The sequence below is a fragment of the Mandrillus leucophaeus genome, unplaced genomic scaffold (assembly GCF_000951045.1).
Source record: "Mandrillus leucophaeus isolate KB7577 unplaced genomic scaffold, Mleu.le_1.0 Scaffold621, whole genome shotgun sequence".
Taxonomy (NCBI): Eukaryota; Metazoa; Chordata; class Mammalia; order Primates; family Cercopithecidae; genus Mandrillus; species Mandrillus leucophaeus.
Window position 1 is genome coordinate 1,707,325 of NW_012106709.1, and position 22,362 is coordinate 1,729,686.

The window sequence follows — 22,362 nt, forward strand, 5'->3', positions numbered from 1 at the left end:
TTTTTTTTAATGTAGGAAGGGTATTTACTATAACAGTTGCTAGTTAGAAAGGTAAAATATGTATCACTTCACACATTAATGATTGTGAAAGACTGACCAATATTATTGGCACTCTGTTAAACATCACAAAATAATATTAAGTCAAAAACTGGGTAATGCACATAGTCTAGATAACACCATGGCATATTAAACTTATTAAGGTAATCATTTTAGCCTCATTTATAGAAGCACTAATTTAGATATTAAAATGGTAGGGTCTGTATTATCTTAATTTGTTAAGCAAAAAAGGCAGAGTTTAATTTTAAAATAGATACAAATTACACAGGGCTGTGCAAAATATCCAAGTTTTTCTATTCATTATAAGGTACTAATTTAAGTAAGGTTAGTCTACAAATACTTAGCTTAAATGCTATACTGAACCACAAGACATAGCTTTTATGAAATAAATCCAAATGAGACCAAAACTGTTTTTAAAGAATGGATTTTAAAATATATATCTGAACCCATCAACAAATACATCCTGAGTGATAATTCATTCACCTACCCACTTAAGAATTAAAATTAAAATGAATATTAAGCTCTCTCACTAGGTAGAATAATCTAAAGTAGGTAGGTAGAATAATCTACAGTAACTCATTTTGGAAAAAAAACTATAAATTATGAGTTCTAACAATAAAAATTTGACCTCGGTGATCATGTTGTTTTAAAAATAATTGTATCTACTTTTATATAAGACTGCTGCACATGTAACAAAGATTTCTTTAAAGATTATCATTTTGAAAATCATATACTACTAGAATTTTCTTTTTAATTACAGTAAAACAAATTTCATCAAAATCCTGTGTCACACTGTCAGTCATAAAACTCTCAGAGCTATCACCCACATTCCCACCTCAGTTCACCAGTGAATGGAAATAACTGAGAGGCTTCTACTCGTGACTTTTCTAATTTAGCCATCCTGGGAACAGCTTGTAAAGCAAACTAGTATAGGTCAAAACATGGGCGAGGCTGAGCTAATCAGAAACTGACAGCAGTAGCACAAACAAGTTAAACTGTAAAGCACCAAAGAACCCACTGCCTCACTAACAGGAGTTCTGAGTGCCCTGGTAAGACTCACCTTGAATTAGGGTGAATCATGCTTCCACAAAAGATTTGACTTGAAGGTAAATGATAAAAGGTGTAAAAGTTGTTCCCAATATTAGTTAATACATAACTTTTAAAGACAGACATGTTTTAAAACCCAGCAAAGATATTTTAAGTGCCATTGTTTTTATTCTGTTCCAAGTTTTCCACTAAATGATTTATTAGCAAAAGCAAGTGCATTTCCATTACATGGTAAGAGTAATAATATATTAACTAACACTTGCTGTGCTCCTTGTGCCAAAAAAATGTTCCAAGTGTTTTCACACAAAATCTCACTTAACCCACACAAGATCTCTATAAAGTAGGCTTTATTAGTTCCATTTTGCAGATTCATAAACTGATGGTTAAAGGGCTTACACACAGGAGCACTGAATAAAATTTTTGGCAACACTAGCAAAAAAAACAATAATATAGCAAAAGATGAAGCCCAGCCAAAGTTGTGAAGTCAATTTCCTCTGACATAGCGAAATGAGCTTTTTCAGAGTAGTCATCTTACATATGCTAGAAAAACACGCTTGTATTTGAGTGGCTAAAGTATTCAAATATTGCACTGATCTACCAAATAGTAGCCTTCCCATTCTTCTTTCTTTTTTCACCATTTTTTAAAAAAAATAAAATATTAGCATTCTTTCTGTTTAAAAACGTGATTTTTTGGTGGTCATTGAAACGGTAAAGTCTAGAGGCCAGGTGCATTGTCTCACATCTATAGCCTCAGTTCTTTGGGAAGTTGAGGCAGGAGGATTGCTTGAGCCCAGGAGTTTGAGATCAGCCTGGGCTACATAGTAAGACCTCAGCTCTACGGGGGGGGTGAAGTAAAGTCTCTGAAAACACCCACAAGACAACTAATGCATTATTAACATTAACTTGACCTTCATTCAACAACTTGGCAAGCCAATCCTTTAAAAACAAGAAAATAGCTGTCACTGCAACAAAATTAATTCTTAACTTTTAAAACACAAAGATTTTAAAATCTGAATACATTATTTTTGTTTAAGAGATTTCTTCAATCTTATTCACTAAGAAAAGAAGACCAACTTAAGAGATAATTATGCTTAAAATGTTATGTTTAAACGTGGAAAATTACATAGCGGGTATTAAAATCTTGCTTGAGAAAAAAAATTAACTTTATAGAATCTCTGTTTCTCAGTTAAGTGATAGCCTTAAAAATTCAGTTTCTCAATCTAGAAAGAAAAAAAGCTGTGTGGTGGATGAAAGATATAATCACTTTTATAGAAGAATAGAAAAAAATAATTTCAAACAGTATAATTTTAAATATTTTTTATTTTAGTTTTAGACCCTTGTCCAGATGGCAAATGGCTAGCTAGCATTCTATCAAGAATTTCTCAAGCCTGACATTTAGAATTCAACTTCAAAAACAACATATATGTAATCCTACATTTATGTCAATATATTATAGCTAAGGTATGTATTTTACCAGTAGTAAGACCTTAAGAGAAAACATGATAGAGGGTGGTTTTTCATTTTTAAAAAGTTTATAATTATTTAGAAATCCTCAACATTACACTTTAAATACGCAAGTGTCATTAAATTTTCTCCGAGAGAATGTTTAAAATATATACACCAAAAGTATAACTTAATTTCATAATCTTAAAAGTTAAACTTCTTTAGTCATAAAAACTTCTTTAAGGCAGTGATACTGAGGAATGTTGCTTTGATATTGGGGAAAGATGCTATAAAAAGCCCTTAACAAGAAATAATGTGGGATAAGAATAAAAACTACAAGTAGTAAATTTAAGTGCTTTGGCCGACCGATGAAACTCACAGCTCTTTTAATCAGAGAATAAAAACTGAGGCAAAAGGGGGAGAAAATCGTCGAGCTATTTAATTCCTATCAAATATGTAAACTAATAATGATGAATGTCACCATCCTAAAAATAAAGATGGCCTACCTTAGAGGTGATCCACTTGATAAGAACCAAGGCCAGACACCAGATCAATGTAATTCCCATTGGATCAATCAAAAGCCCGCTGCATAATCTCTCTCTTCTACTAGGGAGCAAGGAAAACTTCTTAGGAGTCTGATAAATAACCAGCTGTCCCGAGGCAAAAGAGAGGGGACACTGACTGCCTTGGACCTCAAGCAGCTGCCTTCCAACAGTGATCACCTGACTCCTCTGGGAATGCACTACCCAGCCAGCCTTCTTACCCAGCGCATGCTTCATGCCACAAACCCAGGGTTGGGGTAGAACTGCCTAAGTAATGTTGGAAGAGGGGAGGGAAAAGACTTTAGTGAGGGCTGACCTAACAGTCTAACAAAATGTAGGCAAAAAGAGGACTCAGGCCAGCCCCAAACACTTCTACAATCTTAATACTAACAGAGTGCCTTAAAACAACTTTCAAAAAATATGTGGCAGTACTAAAAATGTCTTCATTCTTTTCACATAGAACGGTTTCACAAGCACAGTGTTCGGTGACATTTTAAAATATTAATGCATTTTATTCCATCTTTTCAATTTTTAATTGAAATTTGTTCAACTTTTTATTTCTTTTAGGGATAGAATTACTTTATGAATGTTAGAGGCTGTCATATTATCTGTGCTTCTTAACATTATAATTCACTCATTTTGGACTTACTGAAAAAAAAGCTAGTCTAATAGCGCATTTTCAAATAATTAAGGACATATTATTTTCAAGCCCTAACTGCAATCTAACTTATATTTTTGGTACAGATCTTGTTCTCTTGGCTGTAAGTGAGCTTTCTAATAACAAAGTATGCTTCTATTCATCCATCTTCATAACCAAGAGGCTGCAGATAATACTGCTGAGAAAATGCCTTTTATGAAACTTTCATTCAAGTATTCAGCAAATACTTATCAAGCTGCTAATATGTACCAGGTTCTGTACCAGATGGCAGGGATATAAGCATCGAGTAAAAGCAGACAAGGTTCCTGCCCTTGTGGTGCTTACAATTTGGTTGCAGTGAACATTAATCAAATTATGTAAATAAACACAAAATTGTAACTGTAACAAGTGCAATGAAGCAGAGGTAGGAAATGCCAGCAAACCTGAATCTTACCTAGTTAAGAGGTGAAGGACTTCTTCCAGAATCCCTGAAATGACCCTGAGATGAAGTGTGATGGCCCAAGAATGTGAAGACGGAAGACAGATCGTGCAGACAGAAGAACAGGCGTGAGGGCCAAAGGGTGAGACAAAACCAAGCCAAGCAAGTCTGAGAGACAGAAAGACCAGGGCGGCTCAAGTGCAGGGAGGAGGAGTCAGATGACACTGCAGCCCTGGGGAGTAGAGGCCAGGCCCTATATGGGCCACCTGGGGGTGTCTTGTCTGAATTTCAATCTACTGAAGTACTGTAGCAGATTTTGCTTTTTAAAAAGACCATTTTGGTCAAGTATAGGGAGGTGGGTAGGGGCTGGATGGGCAGTCAGGCCACCACTGCAGAGGTCCCGGAGAGAGGTGAAGATAGCTTGGCCTGACTGAAGAAACACTCAGGAGGTGACTGCAGTCCAAGACAAGACGACGTCATCTGATTATCAATGTACACAAATGATCCTAAAATATTTAAAAACAACCAAAATAGTTCAAATAATAATATTATTTTCATTCTCTAATCCTCAGTACAAAGAGCTTATTTAAAAGAGAAGTCAGTTCTAGGCTTGTCAAAATGAAGTGTAAATTAAATTTATAGGTGTAAATCCAAATTTTCCTAACTTGAAACCATTCTTAATACATGGCCATAAACTTTTCACTTCTTGCTATGGAACTAACAAGTTATAACACTCATATTTGCACAAATCCAGATAACATTTTTATTTCTGCCATGAGACTAGCTTTAATATGAGACTGTCAAAGTCTCTGATTACTCTGCCTTCCAATAAGGTTCTAGCAATGAAACTTGAAGGATGCCTAGGCATGAGTCAGAGCAGCAGAGTGTATGTATCTTAGGCCAATGCTCAAGGGAAACACTGGCGGTCATCTGTAAGAGGCTGTGCAGCCTGGGCCCCGGGCTTCGAGGTCATTCTCTGCCACTCTGGCCTGGGCTATCCACTCCAAATCAGCCTACTATCTTGATGCTTGGCCCAGTGATGCTACCCTTCCCACCTTCACATTTCTCTTTCAATCAACTGCTCAAAAAGAGTCAAGTTTTGAAAAGCAAATACAAGATGGCTATTTTTGGTACAATACTTAGAAAATCATAATTGAGATGATTTAAAAAGACGCAGTAAGAAAGACAGTTCTAAAAGTTGTCTCACTGAAATGAATTTCTATCTAGATTATTTCTACCATCTCAAAACTCTACTGGGCTTGAAGTTGAAAGCCTAGATTTATTTCCCAGCTTTACTGCCATGAGCAAATCACCACTTCTCTGTGCCTTATTTTCCTCCCCTTCATGGGAGGTAAGTGGTATCCATAAATAGCTAGCTCATAGTGGACTCGCAACAAATTTTTGTTAAATCAGAATTAAACTCTACTGTATTTAAAACCTAGAAATGAGAATGCCCTAACCACTCTAGCTTCACCTTAACTCAACTTAACTGCAATCACAACGGTCCATGAAGAGAACTTGCACTGTGTTTGCAAGTGCCCCGAGAAACCTTCTCCGATTCTCAGCAGGACGAGGCTCTTGGCTTTCGTTTCTCATGCTAGTTAATAGGTTGGCTCCCTAAAATGGTTCCCCCAGCATCCACTTCCTAATTTCTACTAATGTCTGACACGGTAATACAGAGATAATCAAGACACAAGACTCCCCCAGATCAGAAAATTTCCTATTAGAACAGAAAAGGCTATTGAGTTTATGCCTAAAGTCATAAAGCTTTCATTGCTAATGACACATTTACATCACTCAAATCTTACAAAAATCTCAGGCAACACAGTTTTTCTTAAAGTAGTAATCTAAACTTTCTCAGTGTCATAAACCTAATGGCTATAAAACTCTTTCTTATTTTGAGATACATTTAGGACTACTTATCTTGGTGATTTATAATTAAATTTTAATAATAATAAAATTTCAATAAGATGAAATAAAACAAATGCTGTTTCAAATTAATATAAAATCTCTTTTACAATAAATATTATGCTTATACCTTAGATAATTCTCCTAAAAGTTTATTTTTCCAGAGTTGGATCATGTAGTTTATCATTCTACAAAGCTACCTCTTTTACACTAATAACAAATGTATTCTTTTACATTAACTGTTTTCGTAGTTGTCTCAAATCCTTAGTGAAACATGGCAAAGTAATACATCAGGTGACTATTCTAGAAAAATTAATGCATAGGATACACTTAAAATTTTCAAAAACAGAATCTGATACTATAAGAAGAAAGTATAAAACTTTTTACCTTTCTGGGGTTTATAAGGCTAATATCAGAAAAGCTGAGTTAAAAGTAGACCTCACTATTTTATGAGTGTGATCAATAGAAAAGAAAATATGACTTTGTTCATTGTTTCTTAGAGAAGTAATCCAAGAGAAAATTTTATCCCTGGGGCTCTCTGCCACTCACAGGACACCTGTCAATCTTGGCAATAGCCTTCAGCTATCCATACAGAGACTCGGCGTGTCCCTCTCTTGCCCAAATTAGGCTAACCTCATCTGCATTGACATCAGTGTCTATAATTTTGGAATCCCATGGACAGAAATAGTCTATCACAGAGTTCTTTATACAAATGTAATGTCTGCAGAAAACTATAACCAAATTTATGACAGAAAATATGTGAACACTATAGTAAAAACCCTCCAACTGTGCTCTCATCATTTTGAATTCCAGCCCACTTTAATAACAAGTAATAAATCACAGTAAGGTTTTGGTTTATTTCTTTTACTAAAAACGAAGGCTTTTTATTCTTCAAATGGTATGAATTTTAAGTGACATGAAACTAAGAAAAAAGCTTCCATAACTATCAAAAACTTATTTAAAAGCTATGGTACTATGGGAGTTTTGCCATTCAATTAAGACCTTTCTGTAATACTGACTTAAAGCTCTGAACTTTTTGTCATGTAGTATTTGAATATTTGATGAAAATGGCATGTGATTCCTCCTAGTATAAAGAAGTAAAAAAAACCAAAAACCTTGACACTTTACCAATAATTCAAGGCTTCAGGTCCCAGAAAACATCATCTTATGATACTAAAAGCACTTAAAAAGTCTCTGGTGACATTCTTAAGAACCAAACAGACAAACAGAGCCCCATGCTACAATTAGGCACACTCCTAGCTGAACAAACACACCCAGAGATAATGTATTTGGGCGGAAATACTTTCCCACCCAATTCTTCAAACTAGTGGAAGAATTCTAGAAGTAACCAACAGGACTCTTCATTGGATCTTGTCTTGTTCCACAGTTTATTTACTGGCATGTAGGTCAGAAAAACACATAGCAAATCTGCATATAAAACAAAAGGTATATCAGCATGCTGAATTACAAAATTAAAAAAAAAATTAAAGGTATGTCAGTATGCTGAATTTCAAAAATTTTAAAAAATTGTCTGCATTTGATATAAAATAAATTGCATACCTATAAAACAATGAAAATAAGTTTTAAAAGTTTTCTTAAAGGCTAAGATGTTTAAATTCTAAAATAATGAGAGATAATAAGTGAAGACAATCTTAGGAGAGACAATGAGATCAGGTACGTTTCCAAATCAAGGATGTTCCACTATCAATACAGGTCACATAAGAAGAATGAATTCAGTTCTGAATACCACTGCAGATGATACATGATTACATGACATATTTTAATGTCGACAGGGACACAATACAAGGAATAGTTTTACAACTGAAGCTTCAGGCAAAGAAACATAAACAAGGACAGAATAGGTGTTAAACTGTTGTAATATAAAATAACCTAAGGAGAAGTTTAACTTTATTTTGGGAAATTACATAAGGCAGAAGTAGGACCATGGGCACAAGTTTGTTAAAAACAGAATTTGACTCTTACTTCCTAAGAACTTTCTAGAGTTTATTACAACTTTCTACAATTAAAATCATGTAAGTATCTGCCTCAAACTAGTCTCTGTTCAGGGGCTTTTTGGTTAGGCTTGAACAAATGACTTTCAAGGTCTCTGCCAGTTCTAAGGCTCTACAGTACTATAACTGACAGCTCATAAGTGCTTATAGGCCAACAGTTTTAATTTTAAATTTTAAACTTAAGGCAAACTTGAACCAAATCATGACAAATTTTTGTGCTAGTCATCTGAAAATGCTATCACTCACAACTCTGTGAAATGAAAAATGGAAACATTCTTTTTCCATAGACAAAAGATAAATAAGATTAGCACATCATGGATGTATCTTCTTCAATTTAATAATGAAAGAAGTCTTTCTAAGAAAGCTACTGTTATCAAAGTCTCCTCAATGGGCCAGTGCACCCACCACCACACCCCAAAAGACCAGGCCACATTAACTTCCTCAAAACTACTATGGCAACTAAGTGGTTACAATGTTTATCTTGAAAGATACTTTTTTTAATGAGACTGATTTGTAGGTGAGGGAAAATAAAAAACTTCACCTATAAGTAGTATTATAAACAGACCAATACTTGTAGGCAAATATAAATTATAACATAGACATTAAGGAGAAAAACACCAATCTTGGCAGAAATAGGATACATTTTAAAAGAAGGCTTCTGAATAAAAGAATGACAACTGTCCATAATTGCCTCCCTCTCCAAACCAGCATAGAAGTCCAAAAATTTTCTGAAGTATACTTGAGGCACTTTGAATTGAATAGTACTTCTTCATCTCCACATGTAACACTGCAAAAGGGAGACACACACACAGAGATTGAGATCTTCACTGTGTTAGGCACAAGGGAAATAATGTGAACGAGGCACAGTCCTTGCCCTTACACAGCTTAGGTTTTCGTAGGGGCTACAAACAATCAGCATAACAACAAGTAATTACAATTACATGTAAATCCAGAGTACTATAAGTACCAAGTAGGACAATTAACCCAGGATCTGGTAACATCAAAGAAGACTACCAGGAAAAATGCCACAATGTAATTTCATCCTTAAAAATGATGAATAAGAGCTTGTTAGGTACAGGCAGTGGGGAAAAGCGCCCCAGGCAGAAAAAGCAACATGTGCAAATTATCAGAGGTGAGCTAAATCTTAGCCAATGAAAAACATAAACAAGGTTCAATAAATTATAAGGTAACTGGTACTGGACTAGCTCTTCCATTATATAAACAACTAAAAAGTTATCAATATGAGATACATGAAATATTGTTTTCAGATGTTAGACAGCAAGTACTGCAGGACTTTGATCCCTGAGAGAATGGAAAAAACCAAGGTAAGCCCTAACATTGCCCAGGCTCCTTCCTATAGGCAGTGGCCCAACCTGAAAGCAAGGCAGAGCAATCCTGCAGAGCGCAGAGGTCTCACAAAGCTAAGAATACAGAGACTGCAGCTCAGGGAGGCTGAGGTACCTGGAATTTGTAGGGCTGAATGCCAGAGAGGAGGGAGCAGTGAGAACAAGGAGCTCCAGAAGTCTGAGGGTGGATCCCCTTCAATCTTTGGCTGAATACTAAGCTGAGTATGTGCAGGATGAGACTCCATGAGGCCAGAAAAATAGTAACTACCAGGGAAAGAGCAACTACAGGAGAGTTCAGAGTCCCAACGAACCACAGAGAAGAGACCTCAGGGAATATCTGGGACAGTCCATGGAGATTCCAGAAATGCCCTACCTTAGGAGGTACTGACAAGTGAAAATGTGCTAGCAGCCCTCACTCTTTCAGCGCCTCCTCAGTCTCTGGTCTTAGCCTCCACTCTGGCGGGGCTTGAGGATCCCTGCAGCCCGCCAAGGCACCGTGGGATCCCCTCTCTGGGCTGGCTGAGGCCAGAGCCTCCTCCCTCTGCTTGCCGGGAGGTGTGGAGGGAGAGGCAGGGGCGGGAACCCGGGCTGTGCGCTGCGCTGGCGGGCTAGTGTGAGTTCCAGCGGGCGCCAGCGCGCTCTCGGCTGGCCCTGCACACGGAGTGGCTGGCCGGCACCGGCCCAGGGCGGTGAGGGGCTTAGCACCCAGGACAGCAGCTGAGGTGGTTGTGCCGGGTCCCGCAGCAGTGCCAGCCTGCGGCGCTGCACTCAAATTCTGGCCAGGTTTGGCTGCCTCCCGGCAGGGCAGGGCTCTGGACCTATAGCCCGCTGTTTCTGAGCTCCTCCCCCTGCGGTGGGCTCCCACTGGGTCCAAGCCTACCGGACAAGTGCCGCCCCCTGCTCCATGGCGCCGGGTCCCATCCACAGCCCAAGGGCTGAGGAGTGCAGGCGCGGCTGCGCTTGGGACTGGCTGGCAGCTCCGCCTGCAGCCCTGGTGCAGGATCCACTGGGTGAAGCCAGCTGGGCTCCTGAACTGGATGGGAACTTGGAGAACTTTTATATCTAGCAGGAGGATCATATGTGCACCAATCAGCACTCTGTGTCTAGCTCAGAGTTTGTGTACACACTAATGGGTACTCTGTATCTAGCTAACCTAGTGGAGACTAGGAGGACTAGCACTCTGTGACTCTGTGTCTAGCTCAAGGACTGTAAATACACCAATCAGCACTCTGTCTAGCTCAGGGTTTATGAATACACCAATTGGTACTCTGTATCTAGCTAACCTAGAGGAGACTTGGAGGACTAGCACCCTGTGACTGGCTGTCTAGCTCAAGGATTATAAATGCACCAATCAGCACTCTGTGTCTAGCTCAAGGTTTGTAAATACACCAATCAGTACTCTGTGTCTAGCTCAAGGTTTGTAAATACACCAATCAGTACTCTGTATCTAGCTAACTAGCACTCTGTGACTCTGTGTCTAGCTCAAGGTTTGTAAATACACCAATCAGTACTCTGTGTCTAGCTCAAGGTTTGTAAATACACCAATCAGTACTCTGTGTCTAGCTCAAGGTTTGTAAACGCACCAATTGGTACTCTGTATCTAGCTAACTAGCACTCTGTGACTCTGTGTCTAGCTCAAGGATTGTAAACATACCGATCGGCACTCTGTCAAAATGGACCAATCAGCTCTCTGTAAAGTGGACCAATCAGCTGTCTGTAAAATGGACCAATCAGCAAGATGTGGGTGGGGCCAGATAAGGGAATAAAAGCATGCTGCCCCAGCCAGCCCCAACCTGCTCTGGTGCCCTGCCATACTGTGGAAGCTTTGTTCTTTCACCCTTTGCAATAAATCTTGCTGCTACTCCCTCTTTGGGTCCATGCTGCCTTTATGAGCAATAACACTGCAAAGGTCTGCAGCTTCACTCCTAAAGCCAGCGAGACCACGAACCCACCGGGAAGAACGAACAACTGCAGACACGCTGCCTTTAAGAGCTGTAACACTCACCACAAAGATCTGCAGCTTCACTCCTGACAGCGAGACCACGAACCCACCAGAAGGAAGAAGCTCTAGACACATCTTAACATCTGAAGGAACAAGCTCTGGACACCCCATCTTTAAGAACTGTAACACTCACCACGAGGGTCTGCGGCTTCATTCTTGAAGTCAGTGAGACCAAGAACCCACCATTTCCGGACACAGTACTAGGCCATCAGTGTAGAAAGCTGTACTGGAAACACTAATGAAACTTAAAATAAGCGTAAAGGGATCAGGTGGATCTGCAAGTTCCTAAACTGCCTACCAGAACAGTACTTAACATTCTTTAAAAGATGACAAATCAAGAATTACAAATTAGTAGAAAAAATAAAAAAGTCACCTCAAACTTGGGGTGGAGGGGAGTGTTCAATAAAAACCCAAAAATGATTAAGATAACAGAATTGGTAGACAAAGACTTCTTAAATGTTATGGTAAATATGTCCAAAGACCAGATTTAAAAGAGAACATGTACACAATGAAAGAAAAAAAAACTAAAACAATGGATCATCTATAGCTGAAAAATACAGTGTCTATACTAAGAAATTCACAGTTGGGCTTAATAGGAAACAAAACACAATATAAGAAAAGATCAATAGAAATTACCTAACCTGATGCACACAGAGAGAAAAAAAGCCAAAACAAACAAACAAAAACATGAATCTGAACCTGTCAGCCTGCAGGACAACATAAGCAGTGGAGTAATTAGACCCCGAAAAGGAATGTAAAGGAGAGCTAACATACTTGAAGCAATAATAATGAAATATTTCTCATTTGATAACAACTATCAATCCATACATCAAAGCAGGTTAAACGAACACCAAACATAAAAAAAACACAAAGAAAACTATACCTAGATACATGGCAATCAAATGCTGAAAATCCAAAAGCAGACAATGACATTACAAGAAAATAAAACCATAGACCAATATCCCCTATAAACACAGATAAAACAATCATTAAGAAAATATTAGTAAATCAAATCCATTAGCATATAAAAAGGAAATACATTATGAGAAGTGGAGAATCTAGGAATCTAAAGTTGATTTAGCATTCAAAAAACAATAAATGTAATTCAACATTACTAGAATTAAGAAAAATCATACAATCAGTTCAATTGGTAAGAAAAATGCATTTGACAAAATTAAATAGTCATTTATGATAAACGATAAACTAAGAATAAAATAAAACTTCTTCACCATATAAAGGACATCTATTAAAAAAAATCCATAGCCATCATTGTACTTAAAATAAGACTAAATACTTTTGCCCTAAGATTACAACCAAAGTAAGTTGCTCTACCACTTCAACGTGGTATTGAAAGTCAAAGCCAATAAATACATTAAGGCCACAAAAAGAAAAAGCATAAGGCACATAAATTAGAAACAAAGAAAAAACTGTCTTTTGTGCAGACAACATGACTGTCTATGTAGAAAATCCTAAAGACCCTACAAAAGAGCTACTAGAACTAATAAAAATTAGTATGCTCAATAGACACAAGGTTGATATAAAAAAAAATCAACTATTTCTACATATTAGTAAAAAATGATTGGAAAATGAAATTTTTAAAATACCATTTGCAATCAAAACCATAAAGATAAAATACTTAAAGATAAAATTAATAGGATATATGCATGATCCACACAATGGAAACCATAAAACACAGTATGGGGTTGAATTGTATCCCCCCAAAAGATATATCAAAGTCCTAACCCCCAGGTGCCTGTAAATGTGACCTCATTTGGAAACAGGGTTTTTGCAAATGTAATCAAGTTAAGATGAGGGCATACCAGGTTAGTGTGGGCTTTAAATCCAATGACTGGTGTCCCTCTAAGAACAGTGAAATTTGGACAGACACACAAACGCACAGGGGAGAAGGCCATGTAAAGACAGAGGCAAAGATTGGAGTGATTTATTTATAAGCCAAAGAACACTGAGGATTGCTATCAACCACTAAAAAGAAGCTAGAAGAGACAACTGCCTCCTGGGAGCAAGGCCTTGCTGACAACTTGATTTCAGACTTTCAGCCTCCAGAAGTGTGAGACAGATAATTTCTGTTGTTTTAAGCCACCTAGGTTTTGATACTTTAACAGCCCTAGTTACTAATACATGTGTTTACAAATTGAAGACTCAATATTGTCAATTTTCCCTTAATTGTTCCATAAATTCAATGCCGTCTCAAAATCCCAGCAGACTTTTTTTAGAAATTTGATGCTCAACAAAGGCACCAAAGTCATTCAGGGGAAAGTATATACATGACACTGGAAAAACTATATACATATTTTTAGATGAATAAAATAAAATTTAAAATGAATCTAACACTCAATCTCATGCCATACACAAAATTAAAAATGAATTATGTATTTAAACATAAAGACTAAAATAATAAAATTTCTAAGAAAATGTATGAGAATATATCCGTAATCTAGGGTTAAGTAAAGATTTATAGACACAAGAACACTAATCACAAAAGAAAAAAAAATGTGTTAACTGGACTTCACGAAAACTAAAAACCTCTGTTCTTCAAAACACAGTGTTAAGATATAAAAAGGCACAGACTCAAAGAAAATATCTGTAGTATGTAAGTCTGATAAAGAACTTGTACCAAAAAAAGGCAGAAAAGAGAATTAGTATCCAGAAATTTTTTGAGATGGAGTCTCACTCTGTCGCCCAGGCTGGAGTGCAGTGCAGTGGCATAATCTCGGCACACTGCAACCTCCACCTCCCGGGTTCAAGCAATTCTCCTGTCTCAGCCTCCCAAGCAGCTAGGACTAAAGGCATGCACCACCATCCCAGGCTAATTTTTGTATTTTTACTAGAGATGAGGTTTCACCATGTTGGTCAGGCTGCTCTCGAACTCCTGACCTCAGGTGATCCACCCGCCTCCGCCTCCCAAAGTGCTGGGATTACAGGCGTGAGCCACCTTGCTGCCTGGCCATATTTAAAAACTCAAAACTTAATAAGACAACCCAGTTTAAAAATACAAGCTAAATATTTAAACAGACAAGTCACAATAGAAGATATACATATAGCCAATATGCATATGGATGCTCAACATGTTTATTCATCAGATAAATGCAAACTAATGTAACTACAAGATACTATTACCCACAAGAATGGCTAAAATTGAAAACTGACAATATCTAGCGTTGACAATGATGTTGAGCAATTAGAACGCTCATGCAAATTAAAATGTGTATCTGAAAAACAACTTGAACACAAATGTCCATACCAGTTTTATTCCTAAAAGTCAAAGCTGGTAACAACATAAGCATTCATCAACTGATGAATGGATAAGTAAACTGTGGCATATCCATACAACAGAATATTACTCAGCAATAAGATAGGGCAAACTACTAATACATGCAATGAAATAAATAAATATTAGAAACACTGAGCTAAGTGAAAGAAGCCAGGGAAAAAGAAAGTATGCTCTATGATTCCATTTATATGAAGTTCTAACAGGCAAAACTAATCAATAGTGATAGAAGTCAGATCAGTGGTTGCCATAGGGGGAACCTATGGCAAAGGGCCCCAAAAGAACTTTTTGGAGTAACTAAAGAGTACAATATCTTGATTGGAGTACTAGTTGCATGAGTGTACCTGCTTGTCAAAATGAATCAAACTGTGTGTCAATTATCCCTCAAAAAATGGAATTTCAGAAAGAGGAGCAAAATCCATCCCATCCCCACCTCCCAGAGGAAATTTAGCATAATTACTAATAGAATTTAAAGTTAAATTGGAAGCAACAAGAGGGTTGAGACCACAGGAGTAATCAAAACTGTCAACCATAATAAGGAATTTGAATTGCATGCAAAGACAAAAGGAAGTCACCGAGAGGTTTCATCCAGGAGATTAATACACATTTTAGAAAAAATACTCTAGGTCCCAGAGTGGAATGGATTAACACAGTGGAAGGCTTCACTCTTCAGGGAGATCTGTAAGAAAGTTATTGCCTTAATCCAGAAGAGAAGATGGTCTAGACTAGGGTAGTAGACAGGAGAATAGAGAAATGTGATGGGATTTAAGAGGTTGATTTGTTTTAAAACGTCAGGAGAGGTTAAGTGTTTGGATACTACAGACAACTAAGTGGAAATGTTCACTCGTGGCTGGGTATGGGTCTCAAGGCCTTGAAAGAGAGCTGGGCTAGAGAGAGGGACTTGGAGTAATCTTCTACCAATCAAGACTGGTAAGTAGGATTACCCAAGGAGAGAAGTGAAGATAGCTAAAACCAAAACCTTTAGGCTCACAGACAGAAAAGGACTAGGAGGGCCAAAGGCCAAAACTCACAAATGGTAACTATTTAAACTAAATAGCAGCCCCCAAAGATAGCTGTTTTTTGAGACAGAGCAGGGACTCCCTTTTTTAGGAACTCACAAAGGAAAATCCTTAAGTTCCTTCAATGGAAATTCCAGGCATCTAGCTAGCCCCAGAGGTAGCTACTTAACCAGAACAAGAAGGTAACAGTAGCCTAAAACAATATCCAAAGAAGTTAAAGCTCCAGAGATGTTTGCTTTCCCTATAGAAACTAAAAATAACGTCTGAACATACGTCCCTGAATTGTCTTTCAGAGGCTCAGACCCCCACCTAACAGATGAACTGACACTTGGAGTCCAGATAAGGGGACAGTGAAAACTAAACTTTATAACTCACTTTTTGTTCTAAGTTTCTTCCTGCAGCGCTTGGAGAAAGTCACACCCCCTAACCAGTTAACATTTTTCTACTGACCATAAATTTTTAAACAAAGCTTCTCTTCCTTAACTAATGGCAAATCAGAAGATCTTTGAATCTACCTACAACATGTAAGCCCCTGCTTCAAGATATCTCAAACGTTTAAACTTAAACCAATGTGTAATCTCCCTGTATTGATGTATGATTTTGCCTGTAGTTTCTGCTTTCCTGAAACTCACCCCTGCATTTAAAAATCCTTGCCTGCAAGTCATTGGGGAGGCCAGGATTTGAGCATTTAGCTGCCTGTCCTCCCTGCTTAGCACTCTGCAGTAAACACCTATTGCTATGTTCCTCTGTGTGGGTATTTAGTTTTACTGTGCCAGGTGAGTAGGCCCCAGTTTGGTTCTATAACATTCTCTCTCACACACATACATAGCAGAACATTCCTCTCCCTCTCACACCTCAGTAAGGTTAAAACCAGAAAGAAGCCATTTTGAATACAATATAAAAATAAAGTGACAAGACGACTCTTGCTCAACAAACATCAAACAGAATCTCCTTTTAGGGCTTAAAGTTTCTTCTGGTGCTAGGCTAGAAAAAGAACATTAGGTTCAAACCCTCTCCATCTCCCCACCTGCTCCTTTAGTACCTTCAGAAGATGAAAGCAAGCTATTGCAGCTAACATCAAAAATTCTTTCATTCAGGTCTAAAACAGACACTGACTTAGTAGTCAAAAATACACGGTGGCAGAATCAGGTAGAGTCATGCACCCCTTTTGGCCCATCAACTCAGGAGATTGAGGCAGGAGGACCATTTGAGCCCAGAAATTCAGGCCTACGATCGCACCTTTGACTAGCGACTCCACTCCAGCCTGGGCAACACGGTGAGACCCCCAAATGCTACAAAAAAATAAAAATAAAAAAAGACTCCAAAACAGAATCTGTGTTCCTATTATTATTATTAACTGGGTGGAGTGAATGAATCTGTTTAGCAAAGTCTCTAAGAATACTTCCATTTCCAAAAATGGACTAGTTTAGAGACCCAACTGTACCACTGAAAACAACTAAAAATGCTGGGAAATACTGAAAATATCTTCTGAAATGAATCCACAAACAGTTAAGAAAATAATTATTCTGGCAAAAACAGTAAAAGAAGGAATGCAACAAGTAATGAAGCTGGCTTTCAACTCAAGGTCAAATTAAAGTGGGTGAGCTTGAGTTTTAGGATTTTCACAACCTCATGGGTCAATGGAACAAAAACCCGACAAAGCCAAGGATCTGGCCAAAGTATAGAGCACCTCCCAGTAACTCTCACTAATGGAATACAATAAGCAATAATTACATTCTACACTCATTTTAAAAAATAGCTTGAATCAAAAATAAAGAGAAAGAAATAATAGCTTGAGTCAAATCATGTGCAATTTGATAACCATCAGCTAGGAGAACATGATACAAATTTATGCAGGCTGGCAAAAAGATAGTCATCTCTTGGATTTGTTACCTATTTTGATGAGCTTAATTGCAAAGGCAATTAACACTAACAGCAATGCAACTTAAGGAACTCTAACTAGAACAGCATATAAAAAGCGTTTAGTAAGGTTCAGAAAAAAACTATTTTCTCTTAACACCATTTGTTTACATTTAATAAAGTAAGAGAACACGAAGCCTTCTGTATTTAGCATATGTAATTATAACACTTTGTTTAAAATAGAAGAGACAAAAAATTAAGAAGGCAAAAATAACTTAATTTGCATTGAAGTGCATGATACTTCTTGTTCAAAAGAAATTCATTTATGATCAACACTCTACAAAGAAATTTAAAAGTTAAGCCATATCATCTAACATCAACAAAACTTTCTCATTAAGAAAATACTTTGTTCACAGACACAGAAAGTAGAATAGAGGTTACCAGAGGCTGGGGAGACAGGAAATAGCAAGTTATTGTTTAAGGGGTACAGAATTTCTGTTTGGGATGATGAAAAAGTTCAGGAAGCAGATAATGGTGATCACTGGACAACACTGTGATTGTACTTAATGCTACCAAAGTTGTGCACTTCAAAATCGTTAAAATGGCAAGTTTATGTTAGGCATATTTTACCACAATGAAAAAAAAAAAAAGAAAAAATATTTTCATGTAATTCATTGAAGTTAGGAATTCTCTCTAGTCTGAAATTCATGCAAACAAATATGCTCTTAAAATTGGACCAGGGGAGCACTGGCTTTTGTTCATCTGATCACTGATTCAAATCCAGTGTTGACTCTTCCTAACTTCAGAGTCTTCATACAAGTTATATTCTAAACCTCAGTTTTCTCCAACAGGATAATGGGAAGGTACTTGCACACAGTTGTCATAAGGATTAAAACAGATACTGATGGTATTCATAAAGATAATCCAGGAAAATAAGGTGTTTTTATCCAATTCTCTTGCAAGTCCAAATAAAGTCATCAACTAAAATTTGCAAACCTTAAAATCATCTATCTTTACCTAGTATGATACAGTCTGGATATTTGTCCCTGCCCAATCTCATGCTGAGATGGAATCCCCAATGTTGGAGGTGAAGCCTGGTGGGATGTGTTCGGATCATGGGGTGGATCCCTGATGAAAGGGTCTGGGCCATCCGCTTGTTGATAAGTAAGCATTTTGGGTTCACTCATCTGGTCGTTTAAAAAGTGTGTGGCACCTCCTCCTCCCCACACTCTCACTTGCTCCTGCTTTTGCCACATAATGTGCCTGTTCCCGCTTTGCCTTCTGCCATGATTGAAAGCTCCCTGACGCTTCACCAGAAGCCAAACAGATGCCAGCACCATGCTCCCTATAAAGCTTGCAGAACCGGGAGCCAAGTACACCTCTTTTCTTTATAAATTACTCAGACTCAGGTATTTATTTGTAGCAAAGCAAGAATAGCCTAACACACAGTGCTCTGATAATATATTCAGGCATATCGATGACTTGATTCAATCTTCAAAATGAGTTCTGCCTCTCTACAGACCAGACATTACTCAACCTTGTTCCCATTGCTCCCATTTAAATGGCCAGCTTCTCTAAGTTACAGCAAGAGACAGACAGGGTACTTTAAAAGGAAATAAATTGAAGATTCATTATCAAGTGAAAGTTTGACCATAGTGCTCCCCTTTTCAAGTTTTGGCTAGCCAGCACTCATGGTACTCAACGTAATAGTCAATTTTCAGTCATCTGCATCAATAATCAGGCGTACATTTAACAATGTTAAACCAGTCAGAAATTTTCCCAAGTGTTTGAGAGTCTAAATCACAAATTTACTTTTAGGAGAGAAGACATGGCCTGCATAGGTGGTGTTTAACCTTTTGAAGAATGACAAACCCCCTTTAATGGCAAAATAGTTTGTACACACCCACAAGACAGGCCTTTTTCTTCTAGTATCCACTGACTGAGAAAAGTACAAAGTAACATAACATTATTGTGAATTTATGTTAAAATGGATTTAACTTATCACAGCAGTATTTATATTTGAAATACGCATATATATATATATATATATATGTAAGAGAGTTTTTAAGTTTACTTTTTGAAATACACATGGATTCATGAAGCTCCTGTCAATTCCCAAATCCTCCAGGCTCTCAGCCTCTCGAGAAGCTGAGGTCACAACTGTGTACCATCATGCCCAGCTAATTTTTGAAAATTTTTTTTGTAGAGATGGAATCTCCCTATGTTGCCCAGGCTGGTCTGGAACTCCTGGACTCAAGCAATCCTCCTGCCTCAGCCTCCCAAAGTGTTAGGATTACAGGTATAACACTGTGCCCGGCCAAAGCTGAAAGTTTTAATTCACTGTATGAACAGTTAAGAATCACTTGGGTATAGTACAAGCAGTTCACGGCTGATGACTAATATATATTTAAAGAGCCCCTTATTTAGAACCTGGGATACAAACTGGTACCACGGTAGCTTTGCTTATTTGAAGTAATGTTTCAAGTACATTTGATTTTAAAATTATGACTCATGTTCACTGAAAAGTTTCTGAAGTGTTGGGCAGAACACAATTTTCAAAAGTAGTCAAGTAAACATTTAATTGAGCAGCAGAGACTACCCTATATAAAGAAAATGAAATACGGTGCTGTAGAGGTTAAGGCAATTCCATCTTGGATGCTAATCTACCATGTTGACTTCTGATGAACCTGTTCTGGGAAGGTCTCTAAGATTCCAGTTTATCTATTGTTTCCTGTGTAACAGCACGGACTTACCGTCAATCTTGCTCTTAGGTCAAAACAACCTTCACGTTATCGTTTTTCAGTTGTCCTACACATTCCTTCTGAATCACGTACACTCCTTCCCTATGGTGTATAAGCCCTGGTTTGAGGGATAATGGTGCTGCGGATTCCCCCTCGTGTCTTGCTGCTGCCTAAGACACAGGCATGGCTTCTGTTGGAAAGTCCCCATCAAATGCTTCTTTCTGAGAAACTGGATATGTTAGCCACTTTCTCAGCTCTCTCAAACTTCGGGCATAGGTTTGCACAGACCTGCCCACCACAGAACAGTCACTTACTGTATTATTATATTTTAAAACTTATATGATTCTTACATCACTGTTTGAGCAAACACTGGTGCAAACTTCTGGAAGGTAATTTGGCCATGTTTATCAAAGACTTAAAGCTGCACCTAGCACTGTAACTAGTTACACTACTTCTAGGAATCTTTAAGAAAACAATGATGGATGAGCATGAAGATTTAGCAACAAAGATTTTCATTACAGCATTGTTTATAATACTGAAAAACTGTAAACACTCTAAATATCCAAAAATAAGGAATGACTGGTTGCCTGATTATAAAAGTAGAAACATGAAATATTTACAATCATTTAAAGTAAATGCTGCAAAACATAAATTTTCAAACTATCTTCCAACTGATAATAATGTAATTCTTGGACGCTTTTAACTATTTTACATTTGTAGTAAAAAAACAATGTACATATTCACTTTGTAAATTCATAAAGACAGAAAGCAGATTATCAGTTGCCACGGGCTGAGGGAGAAGGGAGTGGGGAGTGCCAATGGGTATAGAGTTTATTTTTGAGGTGATAAAAAAGTTCTGGAATTAGAGTAGTAAAGGTTACACAACTTTGTGAATAAACTAAAAACTACTTAATCGTACACTTAAAAGGGTGAATTTTATGGCATGCAAATTTCTTTAAAAATGCACATATTCAAACACTTTAGAATTTTAACTTGGTGGGACTCCTACCAAAATATTAACTTACGTTGCCAGATAAATGGTGTTTATATGAATCTTAAATTAGGCTGTCCCTTGGCAGCTCTGTGCATGTATGTGAATGTTTCACACATGTTACTGATTCACAAAGTTTGGGTTCTGCACTGGCCTTCATCCAGGTTGGAGCACATGTCAGAAATTCATTCCTTTTCCATGTGGCTGTCCAGTTATTTTAGCACAATTTGTTGAAAAGGATATTCTTTCCCCCATTGGATGGCCTTGGTACCCTTGTCAAAAATCAGCTGACCACAGACACATTCGTTTATTCTTCTACTCTCAATTCTGTTCCATTGATCTATGTGTCTAAGCTTATGCCAGCACCCCACTGTCTTGATTACCATTGCCCTGTACTAAGTTCTGAAATCAGGAAGTGTGAGTCCTACTTTTTTTCTTTGTTTCAAGATTGTTTGTGCTATTTTGGGTCCCTTGCAATTCCATATACTTTTTCAAATCACTTTGTCAATTTCTATAGTAATCAGCTGGGATTCTGAAAGGGACTATATTGAATCTGTAGATCAATTTGGGGAGTACTGCCATTTTAACAATATTAAGTTTTCCAGTGCATGAACATGGGATATTCTTCCATTTATTTAGATCTTCAATTTCTTTCAACATTGTTTTGTAGTTTTTCAGACAATACACTTTGCACTCCCTTTGTCAAATTTATTCCTAAGTATTTTATGCTTTTTCATGCTATTAAAACTTGAGTTGTTTCCATTTCATTTTCAGGTTATTCACTTCAAGGGTACAGAAATACAAGTGATTTCTGTATGTTCATCTTGCATCCTGCAACTCTGCTAAACTCATTTATTAGTGCTAAAATTTCTTTAGTAGATTTCTCAGTATCTTCTATATAGATAATCATATCATCTGTGACTAGAGATAGTTTTACTTTTTCCTTTCCAATCTGGATGTTTTTTATTTCTTTTTCTTGCCTAACTGACTTGGCTAAAACCTTTAGTTCAATGCTGAATACAAGTAACA

At 37.4% G+C, this 22,362-nt stretch overlaps 1 protein-coding gene across 1 annotated transcript in view; it reads right to left on the reverse strand.

Annotated features, from left to right (window-relative positions):
- The window catches only part of PDE7A (phosphodiesterase 7A), a 121,300-nt gene that overhangs the window by 67,693 nt on the left and 31,245 nt on the right, over nucleotides 1-22,362 (reverse strand). The window contains exon 2 of the mRNA XM_012000204.1: nucleotides 3,054-3,153. Within this exon, the coding sequence (XP_011855594.1) occupies nucleotides 3,054-3,153 (100 nt within the window). The remainder of the gene's footprint in view (nucleotides 1-3,053; nucleotides 3,154-22,362) is intronic.